Genomic DNA, 14352 nt, shown 5'->3' on the forward strand with positions numbered 1-14352 from the left:
TCCGCACTCACTCCTTACTCACTCACTCCTCACTCACTTACTCCTTACTCACTCATAGTAGAACAGAAAATGTGTGATCTATAATGCTACATATAATTGCATTAAGCTTTCAAAGGCTTTCTACTAGATTTTAGAGGAGCACTGCTGTGAGGATCTGATTGCATTAGCGACAAGGGCATTAGTGAGGTCAGGATGTTGGATAATGACCACCACCCCACCTCATCATCCCCAACTCCCCAACTCACCCTAAAAAATATCAGATGGAGCTCCACCACCATCATTCCAGAGAACACAGTTCCTCCACTGCTCCACAGCTCAATGCTGGGGGGCTTTGTACCCCTCTATAGCCCACGCCTGGCATTATTAGGCAGCATGGTGCCAGTAGGTTCATGTTTATCTGCTCCAGACAATCCTATAGTTTTGACAGTACTGCTCTGCATGTGCATTTGCACATCTGTGTCAGCAATGGGTGCAACTTAAAGTCAAAGCTGAATGCAGAGTGCTGTGTGTGTGTGTGTGTGTGTGTGTGTGTGTGTGTGTGTGTGTAAAGGCTGCTGTAACAGAGTGAGTGTATTTACTCTAATGGTAGAGCTCCGTCCCAGTCCAGCCCACATAACGATAATGATGAAGATGATTAGTGCATCATTACTACCTTTATCTTCCCTCATTGTCATCGTCACTTGATATCACTTTAAATTTATGCCTATCAGGATGACCAGCTGGTCCCACCGCTGCAATTACAGCTAATGATGTTATTAATCAGCGGCTCCGTCACCGAGACGTCTGCGGTTTGCCACCAGGCCGCAGTTTCTCTCCGTTCTGAGGGCGGAGGAGCTCGCTGTCGGGCCTCTGCTGCAGGAGGCTGCAGTCATGTCTCAAACACTTTTACATGCAGGAGACACAGGTGACCCTAGAAACAGTGAAATGTTTGGAAATCGGCTCACCCTCTGTGCCACAGGAGGCCGCTCTTAATATGCGCGCTCGTTAGTGGAGAATTAATGAGGCAAATTAATGTGCAGAATCAGGGAGGCTTCGTTTGACAGCCTCGCGCGGGATGGCAGCAGCTATTTCCGGGAATTACACGGAATTATCCAGTTGGTATTTCGGTGCTGAGTGGTGCGTGGAGGAGCTCAGGACGCAGACGGGGGGGGTTCATTTCTCACAACGTTAAATTGGTTCAGTTCCACTGATTAAGGAACTCGGTTTGGCCTAAAGCTTGATGTTATTTACTGCTGAATTATTAAATAATCATAAAAAATTATATTAGGGGGAGACTGCAGCTATACACACACACACACATACACACTCACACACACACACACACTCAGATCTTCTCCAGTCCTCTGTCAGTGCAGGTGGGAGATGTTTCACATGTGAAAGTCTTCCTCCTGGATGTTTTATCACTGACAACTCCAAAACATCTGCCTCTGCTCAGTCCAGCTGTTGGCCAGTATTCTACAGTCTGTGCGTAATCTGTTTGCATGTGTGTGTGTGTGTGTGTGTATATGTGTGTGTGTGTGTGTGTGTGCCTGCAACAGCTGTGAACATGTGTGACTGTGTGTGTGTGTGTTGCATATATGTCCATGACACTCTAGTCGGGGTGTGTCTGGTCGGAGCTGTCCAATGAAGTGTGGCAAATTAAACACAGACCCTATGTGCTGGCTGGCACAGTGCTTGAGTGTGTGTGTGAGTGTGTGTGTGAGTGTGTGAGTGTGTGTGTGTGTGTTTTCCTATGATTCTGAAATGTAATAGAATGACTTACTTTAGAAAGGAAAAGTTTCTACAAGTAAACATTAAACTAGACGTTATTATGTGTGTGTGTGTGTGTGTGTGTGTGTGTGTGTGTGTGTGTGTATATATAAAGAAAGTTGGAGTCTTTTCTTTCTTGCTCTCGATGTCAAGGCTGGCAGATTCATACAAAAAATAAATGTTCTTCTTGAACTTTTTTTTCTGTTATTTTCTGGCTTTATTTGAGCTCCACATTCCCTGCCCTCTACTCCACAGCTTCCCACGCTTACTGGCACCGTTTCGTACAATTTCCACAATCATTACGTCTTTAAAGGTGTATTTCGGGGGTGTCTCTCCAGGCCTATCCGGTAAGGGCCAATCGAGGTGGAGCTCACCTGACTCACCTGCTTCTTTAAAGGTCCTACAGAGGCATGAGTGTGGGGGCAGTGGTGGCTCAGCGGTTAGCGCTCCGGGCTGTGGGTTCGATACCTGGGCTCGGCAAGCTGCCACTGCCTTCACCCAGCAATGGCTGCCCACCGCTCTGGGCATGTGTGCTGACTGTTCACTTTGTGTGTTTCACGGATGTGTATGTATTTGTGTGTGTGTTTGTGTGTGTGTGTGTTCACTGCACGGATGGAATAAAAGCTGAAGCCAAATTCCAGTGTATATGACTGGTTGTTTGATGTATAAGTAGTAAAAGACACACCTGAAAAGGCCTTATGTAGGTTTATAGAAAATACCCCCAGATATTTTTTATAGGATCTAGAAGATGTGATTTTACAGTTTACCACCCTGTTATTGTATTACCACCCTGTTATTGCCCGAAATGAAACACTCTAGCTTGTAAATTGTTCTGCATAACACTAAAACACAGTTCTGAAAAGTTCTAAAAAAAATTAAAATAAAATAAAAAAAATATATATATATATATATATATATTTTTTTTTTATTTTTTTTCCAAAGTACTGAAAATGGGTTGTTTGACTCTTTACCCTTTTCCAGAACTGTTTTAGTGCTATGCAGAACAATTTACAAGCTAGAGTGTTTCATTTCGGGCAATAACAGGGTGGTAATACAATAACAGGGTGGTAAACAGGCTTGTAAAACCACATCTTCTAGATCCTATTAAAAATATCTGGGGGTATTTTCTATAAGTCTACATAAGGCCTTATGTTATCAGCAGATCATTTAAGTCATGTAAGTTGTAAGGTGGGTAGGACCTCAGTGGATCCAATGGCAGGTTCACCAGCTGTCCTTCCTTGCTCCACTTTTGGTAGGTAATGACCGCTGCATCCCGGGAACACCTCAAAACAAGACCTGCCTGATGTTTTGGGGATGTTCTGACCCAGTCGTCTAGTACCTCACAGTTTGGTTCCTGTCAAAGTGTCTCAGATTCTTACGCTTGTCCATTTTCCCTTCCTTAACACCTTCTTTATCTTCAAGAACTGACTGTTGACAGATGTAGCCACTGTAGATTATCAGTGTTTTTCACTGTACCTGTGGTACTAAACTAATTATGACTGACTGGTGTGTGTATATATACACACAATGTGTGGGAGAGATGTAATTAGTGTTATTCTGCCTTTCTGTCTCTAGAGGGCTCTGATCCTGATGATTTTCCCTCTCCACGTTCAACCCAACCATCACACTGACAGAAAATCATTTACGCTAACTTTGCTAATGTATGAATACAGATATACTGCAGTCTATTTTTCTGTGCATTAAACTCTTCCTCTCCTTTTTTATTTCCTTTTTTTACCTGTTTTTTGTTTTTCATTCTCTGAACTGAGCCAATATAGGAGACACTTCTTTAATGTGGCCAGCAGGGGGTGCTCATACTGCGAGGGTCAAAAATATCAGTGCTCTGAAAACAGCTCTCCATTTATTCCCCAAGTCAACTTTCCACAACTAGAAGAGCTTCTGAGCTCCCCTCAGTCACACAATGCCTCAAATACACACACACACACACACACACACACACACACACACACACACACTTATACACATACAAGCAAACACACCTTAGTTGTAGGAGGATGCTCTTATTCTAAACAAGACAGGGGTCAGCCATGACAGATCCAACATTTTTATTTCCCATCCATTGAACAGAAACAAAGCTCGACACGTAATACATAAAGAATACACAATTATAAATAGCAAAACCCCCAACATGCTCCCCTCCCCATAACACAACGTTCTCAATATACTTCGAATATATAATGTGTAACAATAACATAAAAAGAGGATTTCTTCATAAATAGGACTATTTACACAGGCATGTTGGCCTTGATTATTTTTCCAACATGCAAAATGTTCAAAATATAAAAATAGAAATCTGATTGCTTAAATGTATGTACACTGGCTTCTTTTTTTATATAAATATAAAGACTACAAATTGTATTTTTAAAATACAAAGATAAATACACTCACATTGTGTACACTGTGTACAAAAACAAACAAACAAACAAAAATAAAATAGAAACAGGAATTTCATACATTATTTGGATAATTAGCATTCACAAAACACCTAACGTTCAGAAACGCAACTTTAACGACAATTGCAGGTCTTTGATGTTTTTATTTAAATTATAATATATATATATATATATTTTTTTTTTAAATACTCCTCATCCCTAGAATAATAATAATAATAATAATAATAATAATAATAAAAATGGCATTTTTATTTATTTATTACTTTACGTTCTTTTTCCTCTCAGAGAGTTTTTCTGCTAGCAGGATTTGTACCCTCTTTAACCAGATACCTTCAAACCCCAAGAGGTAACAGATATTTTTTACTGGGCGGTCCTTACTTTGGGCTTAATGCTGCCTTAATGTGCTATTAGAAATAGCATAAACACGAGTTCCTGACCTTTAAGATGCACAGGAACCTCCCTTCATAAATACGAGTGAAAACATAGACGTTTTGGTCCCAGAGTTTCTGACTTGTAACGTTTGGGCTTCATCCCTTCGTCTTTGTTTGTGGTAGCGGTAACGGGGTTTGTGGGTCGCTGGTTGGAGATCCTTATACTTTTCTTTAGCACTTTACCAGTCCAGAAAAGGCTGTGTAGAGTGCTATAGAGTTGTATAGGGCAACACGGCAGTATTTTATCGTATCGTGATAAATTTTATCTCGATATGCCTTAATACGATGACACGTTTCGTGACAAATTATGTAATTAGCCCTGTTTATTCGGATGGTGCAGCAAATTCTGAATAAGTATCACTGTACTAAGAATGGATGGCAGTTACTGGTGCATTTTGTCTGCGTGTCAAAATATCGCAATAAATATCGTGTTTCCGTGAAAACGTCACACTCAAACATCGTGACATACTATTTCTACCACATCGGCCCACTCTTATTTAGCTTGTAGACATCTCCGTAACAGCTGGTCACACTAAACACATCGTACAAGATGAGAAACCATCGATAAGGTCATACCAAAGTAAATCGAGCTAGCCACCTAGCTAACCATGTTCACGACATACAAAGTACTTGAATGCAAATACTTCATAAATACGAGTACGTAAACGGAAAACAGGACCATCCCACGACAACGTGAAGGCAGTGTAAGTCATCTAGCTTCACTGAGAATCCTCAATAAGAGATACGCCCCCTAGTGGTCCGAGTGGTCTAGCTCTGCCGAACGTCCTGCAGGAGTTTATTGATCTCCGCCACGAGTTCGCTGGCGTCCATGATTTCGCTGCGGCTGTCGCAGCGTTTGCCCTGCAGGTGCCCTAGCACGGACTCCAGCTCGTCTTCCTCGTGGTTCTCTGGGATCTCCTCCATGGCCGGCAGCCACTTCGAACAGGAGCTCGACACCTGCACTGGTGTGGGCAGGGGCGCGGGAAGAGGCGCCACCAGGGCGGTCATGTGGCTGGCCGGGGCGTGGCTGTGGCCAGGGTTCTGGAAGTGCGTGTTGGCGGCCCAGGCGGCCACACCCTGCTGGTAGGAGGAGGGGCTAGGTTTACCTGGCAGGTGACCTTTTCTCCTTTCCAGGGACCCCAGTCCGGCCGGGCAGGCGGAAGCAGCCCCTGTCTCACCGACCTCCATGTAAGAGTCCATGGAGGAGGGGAGGAGCCTCTGAAAGACGCTGTTCATTTCGGACAGCAACGAGGTGGTCCCACACAGGTCCTCCGCTTTCTCCGCTTCGCCTTCTTCTTGCCCCTCCTCCTCGCTCTCCTTGCCGAAGGTGGAGAAGCTCTTCTTCCTCAGGGTGGACTCCCCAGACTGGGGGTCCTCTGGGGCTGCCGGGCTCTGCTGGGGGTCTTCACCGGGGATGTACAGGTTGCTACGGTAATCGGACGAAGCCGGGGAGGGCAGAGGGGGCATCCAGCACTGGTCGGAGTGACCCAGGACTCTGCATTCTTCTGTACACAGCTTCATCGCTGCAGATGGAAAGAGAAGATTCAAAGATTAGAGCAAGTCTGTATTTCATCCTGACCTCACTAACACTCTCGTCACTGAATACAATCAAATCCTCATAGCAATTCTCCTCCAAATTCTAATAGAAAGCCTTGTCTTCTCTGGACAGCAGAGACAGTTACTCCAACAAAAGGATAACCAGGATAAACTACCTTGATTGTGGAAGGAACGGAAAATGTGCAGGTGTCCAAATACTTTTTTTAAATAATACACTAAAAAATATATTAGATATCGACCCCCACTGACGTGGGCTAGGTGGATTCCAGGTGAGCATGGGCTCTGAGTGGGTTTCTACATGTTTCCCACTCTCACTGGGACCCAGTTGGGCTTCTAACGTTCTCAATCTCACATGAGTCCCATCTAAGCCCTGAATGCAGTATACAGCCCAGATGGGGACCATGCTTAACCCCTCCAGGTCTTTCTGGTTCCCAGTCGGGCTACCCATACAGGGCTACACATGGGCATGTCATCTGGGTTAAGAGACACAGACAGATAGTTCCTTAATAATTTGAGCTTTTATAGATAAGCCATGAGGAACCATCAAAACAAAAGGTGGCTGTGATGTTTTTTAATGGCAATTTTGGCAAAAGTCTTGCATGAACACGGCTGCCTCTGTGTGAGTCTCGCAACACTCCAGTGCCATTTTCCTCTCAAGGCTTTTTGAGGGGAAAGAATGATTCAGATAATAGCTAATGCAACATGTTTTTCCACCGCCTCTGAACTCCATTTAATTCCGTGAGTGCACTCACTGGCAGAAAATGCGTAAAAACCTGGAACACCAAATTAATTCAGCCTCTTAACCATTCAAATAAGTCTATTCACCGCTGAACAACAGAATAAAAGCTCTCCCACTCTCTCTCTTTCTTTCTCTCCTCTCTCTTTCTCTCTCTCTCTCGTTCTGCCCATCGCCCCCTTCTAAAGAATATATAATACAAATCAAATATGCCAACTTATAGCCTTCATTAAACATGTACGCCATTGCTCACTCATGTCCCAGGGACTTCATTATGGGCCCATTAGCTTTGAAAGGGCCATTTATAATACATCTTACAGCTAATAAAAACTAAATCTGGAGCATTTGCAAAACAGAGCCTCGGCAAGGCATTGATTTGGTGCGCTCGCTGATGAAAGGAGAGAATGAAAGATTAAACTAGCTGATTTACAGAAAAGGAAAGGGGGGGGGGGGGGGGGGTTGCAGCTTTTCAAAGGCCTGAACCCCCATCCCCTCCTCACTCCGCTAATCGAGACGCACCAATAATTGTGTTTCAGATCAAGGCTCCTATTTTTCCATCAAAAAATGCTCTGATCATTCACACACACACACACACACACACACAATCGCAATAATAAGATAAGAGCTTTGGCAATGGGTTCCAGGCTTTATCTTAAAAAGAAACCATCTCTGTGTACGGCATGAAGGCCTTCGCTTCAGAAATATGAAAGATGGTAGATAGGTGCATAGCGATGTCTTTATCGTGAAAACCATGCATTCATCTAATAGCTGGCGGTGATCTCTGTGAGCTACGGCTGCTGGACGGCGGTTGAGATAGACCTTACGAAAAATAAGAAGGTGCACCGTCCATCTACAGGAGTGGCTGTCTACACAGATGCATACACAGATGTTTAGCAGCTGTATTGGATGTGTATGTGCGGAAACCACTCAAAAACACGGCCTAAGAGTTCGCGCATTTACTGCGGCCACTAGCCTGATGGGATAGACTACTGCGCATGTGCACGGAGCGCCTGCAGCACGCTAGCATGGCCTACAAGTTCACTGCAACACAAGCTGCAAACCATGTCGAAAATCGGGTGCAATTGAAGACAGCAGATCGACAACGGACTTATTTCAGCATCTGAGAACTGAGTCCGCTGCCCCCTACAGGCCGAAACCAGCCAGGAAACCGTGATCTATGACCGTTGAATTCGGTGAGCTCAGAGATATGGCCTCACATATAACAGATGCCCATCAGGGCCAATGATGGGACCTGGAAGGGTTAAGCATGGTCCCCATCTGGGCTGTATACTGCATTCAGGGCTTAGATGGGATTCATGTGAGATTGAGAAGGTTGGAAGTCCAACTGGGTCCCAGTGAGAGTGGGATACATGTACAAACCCACTCAGAGCCCATGCTCACCTGGAATCTACCTAGCCCACGTCAGTGGGGGTCGATATCTTGTATATTTTTTATGTATATACAGAGTATGGACAAAAAAAAATATTTGGACACCTGCTTATTTATTGTTCTATCCACAATCAAAGTAGTTTATGCTGGTTAACCTTTTGTTGGAGTAACTGTCTCCCATTGGGCGTCCCATGCTGGTCCTGCAGCTCTACCTCCCTGCAGAGTTCAGATCCAGCACACCTGGGTCTAATTGTTAGGGTTGGAGCTAAATTCTGCAGGCTGGCAGATCTCCAGGACCAGGACTGGGAGGTCCTGATTTGGACCACTTTAAGGAAACATTCAGAAAACATGAGGCGGACATCAAGGCCAGAGGAGGACTCTGCTCGAATGACGATGAAGACATCACACACATTCACACACACACACACACACACACACACTCCTGCTTACCAGGGTGTAGTCTGTGCTGTCCATCAGGAGTAAAGAGCTCGCTGAAACCTTCTCCCAGCAGAGGAGACTCCCTGCCCATCTCACAGTCGCTATCTCCAGCCTCACTGTCCCCTCGGCCACTGTCCTTCAGGCTGAACTTATCCATCTCATTCAAAGCATACCTGCAGAGGGAGAGAGAGGGATAGAGAGAGAGAGAGAGAGAGAGAGAGAGAGAGAGAGAGAGAGACAGAGAGTGAGGGAGATTTCGACGCATGTTCTTTTAGCTGTAAAACTGTACAAACCAAATACATATGTGGTTCTCCGAAGAAGCCTTATACAATATATGGACAAAGGTATTGGGACACCTGCTCATTCATTGTTTCTTCTAAAATCAAGGCTATTAAAAATAGTTCATCCCGCTTATATTGGAGTAACTGTCTCTGGAAAGAAGGGTCATGATGGAGCTCCACCATCCATCACTCCAGAGAACACAGTTCTCCCACAGCTCCACAGCTCAATGCTGGGGGGCTTTATACCCCTCTAGCCCATGCCTGGCTTTAGGCATGGTGCAGATTTATCCATTAATTCGAAGGGGTGTCCACAAACTTTTGGACATATAGTGCATTTAAGGCCTGGAGTGGCGGTTGTAGTAGAAAACTTTGCATGTCTGAACTGTTAACTGTATAAGTAGATGGGTAATGTAGCAGGACTTCAAATTTCCAATATTAATTATTAATGAATTATTTATGGTCATGTAATGCTCACAACATGCAGTAAAGGCCAGCTGGCATTTTCCAAGTTCTGCCACCACTCTTCGACCACTTCTCCACGACCAGCCTAATGCAGGAGTGTGTACCTGCATATCATTTTTCAGTTCAATTGGAGCTCCGTAAGTAAGCGGGGGGCCATAAATCAATTCATACGAAGCAGACAGCTGCATAAGGAGATGGGCTCTCCTCCCAGTAACAAGATGGAAGAGGCTGTCATACACTTTCTGCACCTTAACTTCCCACCCCACCCCATCCCATCACCCCCCCAACCCCCCCCTCCCACCCCATCCTCAGACTCTCAGAGGAGCGCCCTAACCCCTCGATCTAGAACTCAGGACCTCCTGTGGGAGGCCACTATAAGCACGACAGGCTGAAATGCGATTGGTTACCTGTAGCTCCGAGTGTATTTGTTGCCACGGAAACTGGGTCTGGGTTGGTACTGGCCCTGATGAAGTATGGACAGAAGCTGTGAGACTTGCTATAGCCGAACAGGAAAGAAAAAAAAGAGGGAGGGAAAGGGGGGGGGGGGGGGGGCAAAGGAAAGGAAAAATGGAAACAAAAAATGAATAATGATGGACCAGACAGCAAGGCAGCAAATGGGTTGGGGTGGGGATGTGGGGGTAGGTGGGGGTGGGGTATGAATGAGGGGGGTCATGCTGAATATGGATGGGCATATGGATGGAAAAAAACACTCTGTGCATGTACAAATAAAAATGTATAATGATGTATACTCATAAGATAAAGGCATTCAGTGAAGTCATATCTCAAAAGTCATCAAGATATAGTGCAAGTTCATGTATACATAGATATAGTATATATTCTAGTATATAGTATAATATAGGGGTACTGAAGGGTAGTGTTCATAAAGCTACATGACACACTTTAATATATATATATACATATAGATACATAGATATACACACATACATACATATATATATATATATATATATATATATATATATATATATATATATATATATATATATACAGGCCATTGGTATTTACTGTAGGTGTCATTTTGCCTTATGAACACTGTACGTCTGTAGCATAGTATATAATATTAACGCACGTACAAGGAAACTCTGAAACAAGATCGTGACACATACACTTCTCTCTCTTACCTCCACAGGAGGGGTGGCGTGAGCGAGCTCCAGGGCAAAGTTCTCCGGCACATGATTGGACGAGATGGTGACGAGGCTGTTGAGCGACTGGCGGCTGTGGTGGGTCTGCCGGCTCTCTGGCGCAGGCGAGGCGGACGGCGAACGAGGATGCGCCCTCACAGGCAGCGTCCCGTTCACGGTGGGCACTAGGGTGATGTCGCCTTTGTGGATCTGCCGGGACGGTTTCTTGGGGTGGTTCTGGTAGGTGGACTCGGCTACCCTGCAGTTGTACGAGTGGCGCGGGTCCTTCTGGTCTCGTGAAGAGCAGCGCGTGGCGAACGCCACCATGACCACCAGCAGCACGCCGCAGATGGCACCGAGAGAGATGATGACGATGGTGGAGATGTCCAGGGGGGTCTGCCCTGTGCCGTCAGGGAGGGGCACGAGAGGGTAGGACTCAGGGTGGTCGCGCAGTATGAGGTGGAGGACGGCGCGGGCGGAAAGCCGGGCGGTCGTGCCCCGGTCCTGCACCAGAATGGCCAGGTCGAAAGCGTCCCGCGACGAGGCCTCCATGCTGCCGTTGGTTCTCAGTTCGCACCTCCGTGGGTCCATGAGGAACAGTCCTTCTTCGTTGCCACCTATGATGGAGCAGGTAAGTTCACCGTTGGCCCCAGAGTCCCGGTCAGTTGCCTTGACGATTGTGACCAGGTGCCCTGGCTCTGCCCGCCTCCACAGTGGCACTTCGGCAGTGCGGTTGCTGAGCAGTGGCGAAACGATGACTGGAGGGTTATCGTTCTCGTCCAGCACGGTGATGACCACAGTGGTGTTGCTGATCAGAGAGGCTCCACCTCCTCCATCTTGTGCCTGCACAGTGAAGGTCAGCCGGGCCACCTCCTCGCGGTCGAAGCTTCTCAGAGCGTATATGGCGCCGTTGGATGGATCTATGGTCACATAGGTGGAGATGGAGCTCCCTTGGATCTGGCTCTCCACAATGGAATAGGTCACCTGGCCGTTGGCACCCAGGTCTGGATCGTCGGCCACCACCGTGGTGAGGTAGGCACCAGGAGAGTTGTTTTCGGACTTAAAGATCTCATAGCGGCCCTTCTCGAAGCGCGGCGGGTTGTCGTTCTCGTCCTGCACCTGCACCGTGAAGTGCTTCACCGCAGACAGGCTCGGTGAGCCGCGGTCCTCTGCGATGACCGTCAGGCTGTACTCGGAGCGCTTCTCGCGGTCCAGTGAGACATTGGTCAGGATCACGTAGTTGTTCTCGTATGTCTTCTGCAGCCGAAAGTGGCCGTGCCCATGGAGCCGGCAGGAGACCTCGCCATTGGGGCCTGAGTCGCTGTCGTCCACTCGCACCAGAGCCACGAAGGTGTCCACCGGTGCTGCTTCGGAAACGTAGGCCACCTCCTCCTTGCCCTGGCTCATGAGGTTGACACTGATCCTCGGCTTGTTGTCGTTCACGTCTGCCACCTTGACCACGACCTGCGGGTGAGATGCAGAATGCACGTTAGTTGAAGAAGTTGGAGATACTGGGTTTTGGGATGGGCTTTAGCTTCTCTGACTGAGGAACCATGATTTGTGAAGCACCATAAATGTGCCAATGAAGTTTAGGGTGATGTATGGGGCGATTAAGACGATTCTAAGGGCCTGTGACTGACAGTGGCCCTAAAAATGTATGGGGCCCAGTGTAATATCTATTCATGGGGCCCAAAATCCATGGCTAGCGCCCGTCTTGGTATTGGGCCTACCTGGAGGTTTGAGCATCATGGCCTACTGTGAAGTTCAGTTCATTCTAAGGCTCATTAGGTTCTACAGAAGACTTTTCGGGATCTACCGATACCCAACACTTAGGATATCGGTATTGGGAAAAGAAAGAGCGCTATAGCGCCACCTATCCTCTACAGGCAATAGCAGTTAACTGGACTTACCTTGCAGTGGCCTGGCACAGAGTTGGGCCCCATGTCCTGAGCCTGGACGTCGATTTCGTAGGATGAGGAAGCCTCGTAGTCCAGCTTCTTGACCAGCGTCAGATGTCCGGTCTCTGGGTCGATGCGGAAGGTGTCCAGGATCTTCTGTGGCACGTGTGGGCCAAAGGAGTACACCACTTTGCCGTTGCTTCCTTCATCCGGGTCGGTGGCGTTCAGGTCCACGAGCAGAGTGCCCGGGGGCGCGCTCTCGGGCACGCTCACAGCGTACGCCTGCTGTTCGAAGGCCGGGCTGTTGTCGTTGGAGTCGAGGACGCGAATGCGCAGCAGCGTGGAGCCGGTGCGCGGGGGCGCTCCCGCGTCCGCCGCCGTCAGCTGGAGCTCGTGCGCGGCGCGCGCTTCCCGGTCGAGCTCGCGCGCCACCACCAGCTCGGCGCGGCGCGAGCCGTCGGCGCGCGCGCGCACCTCCAGCCGAAAGTGGTCGCTGCGCGCCAGCGAGTACGAGCGCAGCGCGTTCTCGCCGACGTCCGGGTCCAAGGCGCCGTCCAGCGGCACGCGCGTGCCCACCGCGGCGCTCTCGGAGATCTCCACCGGCACGACGGCGCGCGCGAACCGCGGCGCATGGTCGTTGACGTCCAGCACGTCCACGCGCACGCGGAACAGCCGCAGGTGTTCGGTGGGCAGGGTGGCCACGTCCAGCTCCACGGTGCAGTTGGGCTGCTGCGCGCACAGCGCCTCCCGGTCGATGCGTGAGGCCACGCTGATCTCGCCGTCCTCCTCGCGCACGGAGAGCAGCGGCGTGCCCGCGCCGTCCATTGCGCGAAAGCGCGGCGACACCGAACTGGGCAGACCAGAGAGCGCGCTCGCGGCGTCCTCGAGCAGCCTTCCGATCACCGTGCCTACGCGCTGCTCCTCCAGCACGCGGTAGCGCACGAGCTTCCCTGGCGCGGACGGCGCGACCAGACGGGGCAGGGGCAGTAGAGCGGCGCACAGCAGGAGCGCAGCGGCGGTAGCGGCGCCGGTCATGTTCGCGCGCGGACACACACAAACACACAACGAGCCCTCGCGCTCGCAGTAATCCCAACGCTGCTGACGGGGCTGGCTGGGTCGAAACTTGGTCTCCTTAAAGCGCGCGCATGTTTGCAATTAAATCCTCCGGTGCAGCCGCTCCTGCGCGTGTCCGCGGATGAAGATGGTGAGGATGAGGATGATGAAGAGTGCAGCAGCAGAGCGCCGGAGCGTTGGTGTTTAGATCCCTCGAGAAGGCGCTGGGACTTCCATTCACGGGCTGCGGACACACACACGCACACACGCGCACACACACGGCTTGCTGTAGCACTGCGCGAGCGAGAGAAAGAGAGGGAGAGAGTGAATGTGTATGTGTGTGTGTGTGTGAGTGTGTGGGAGAGAGGCGCAGCGGCGCGGAGTGTGTGTGCGCGCTCCGTGTGACTCTGAGCAGACTGACTGGCCCCTGAGCTCCGAGACTGCAGCTCACACACACACGCACGCGCGCGCGCGCACAAACACACACACACGCACACAACCCCCTACTTCCTCCAAAAAGCAGGACTGCCCCCTTCTACACACACACACACACACACACGCACATGCCCCACCTCGGCACACGGCTGTCCAGACAAAAGAGAGAGAGAGACAGAGAGAGAGAGACAGAGAGAGAGAGAGAGAGAGAGAGAGACAGAGAGAGAGAGAGAGAGAGAGAGAGAGAGAGAGAGAGAGAGACAGAGAGAGAGAGAGAGAGAGAGAGAGAGAGAGAGAGAGAGAGGGATCAGTGATTGGGGTGGAGCTGAAACTCAGCTACAACAATAAACTGCGACTCAAATTTCTT

The 14352-nt window shown here is 48.7% G+C and overlaps 1 protein-coding gene across 1 annotated transcript; it reads right to left on the reverse strand.

Annotated features, from left to right (window-relative positions):
• Positions 1 to 3798: 3798 nt before the first annotated feature.
• On the reverse strand, positions 3799 to 13532 carry pcdh18b (protocadherin 18b). Its single transcript, XM_072663201.1, has 5 exons — positions 12510 to 13532; positions 10600 to 12063; positions 9865 to 9953; positions 8727 to 8887; positions 3799 to 6117 (listed from the first exon to the last, which is right to left on the reverse strand). Exons 1-5 carry the CDS (start codon positions 13530 to 13532, stop codon positions 5363 to 5365), a joined length of 3492 nt encoding a protein of 1163 aa, XP_072519302.1. The 3' UTR covers positions 3799 to 5362.
• Between the last annotated feature and the right edge of the window lie 820 nt (positions 13533 to 14352).

The sequence above is a fragment of the Salminus brasiliensis genome, chromosome 19 (assembly GCF_030463535.1).
Source record: "Salminus brasiliensis chromosome 19, fSalBra1.hap2, whole genome shotgun sequence".
NCBI lineage: Eukaryota > Metazoa > Chordata > Actinopteri > Characiformes > Bryconidae > Salminus > Salminus brasiliensis.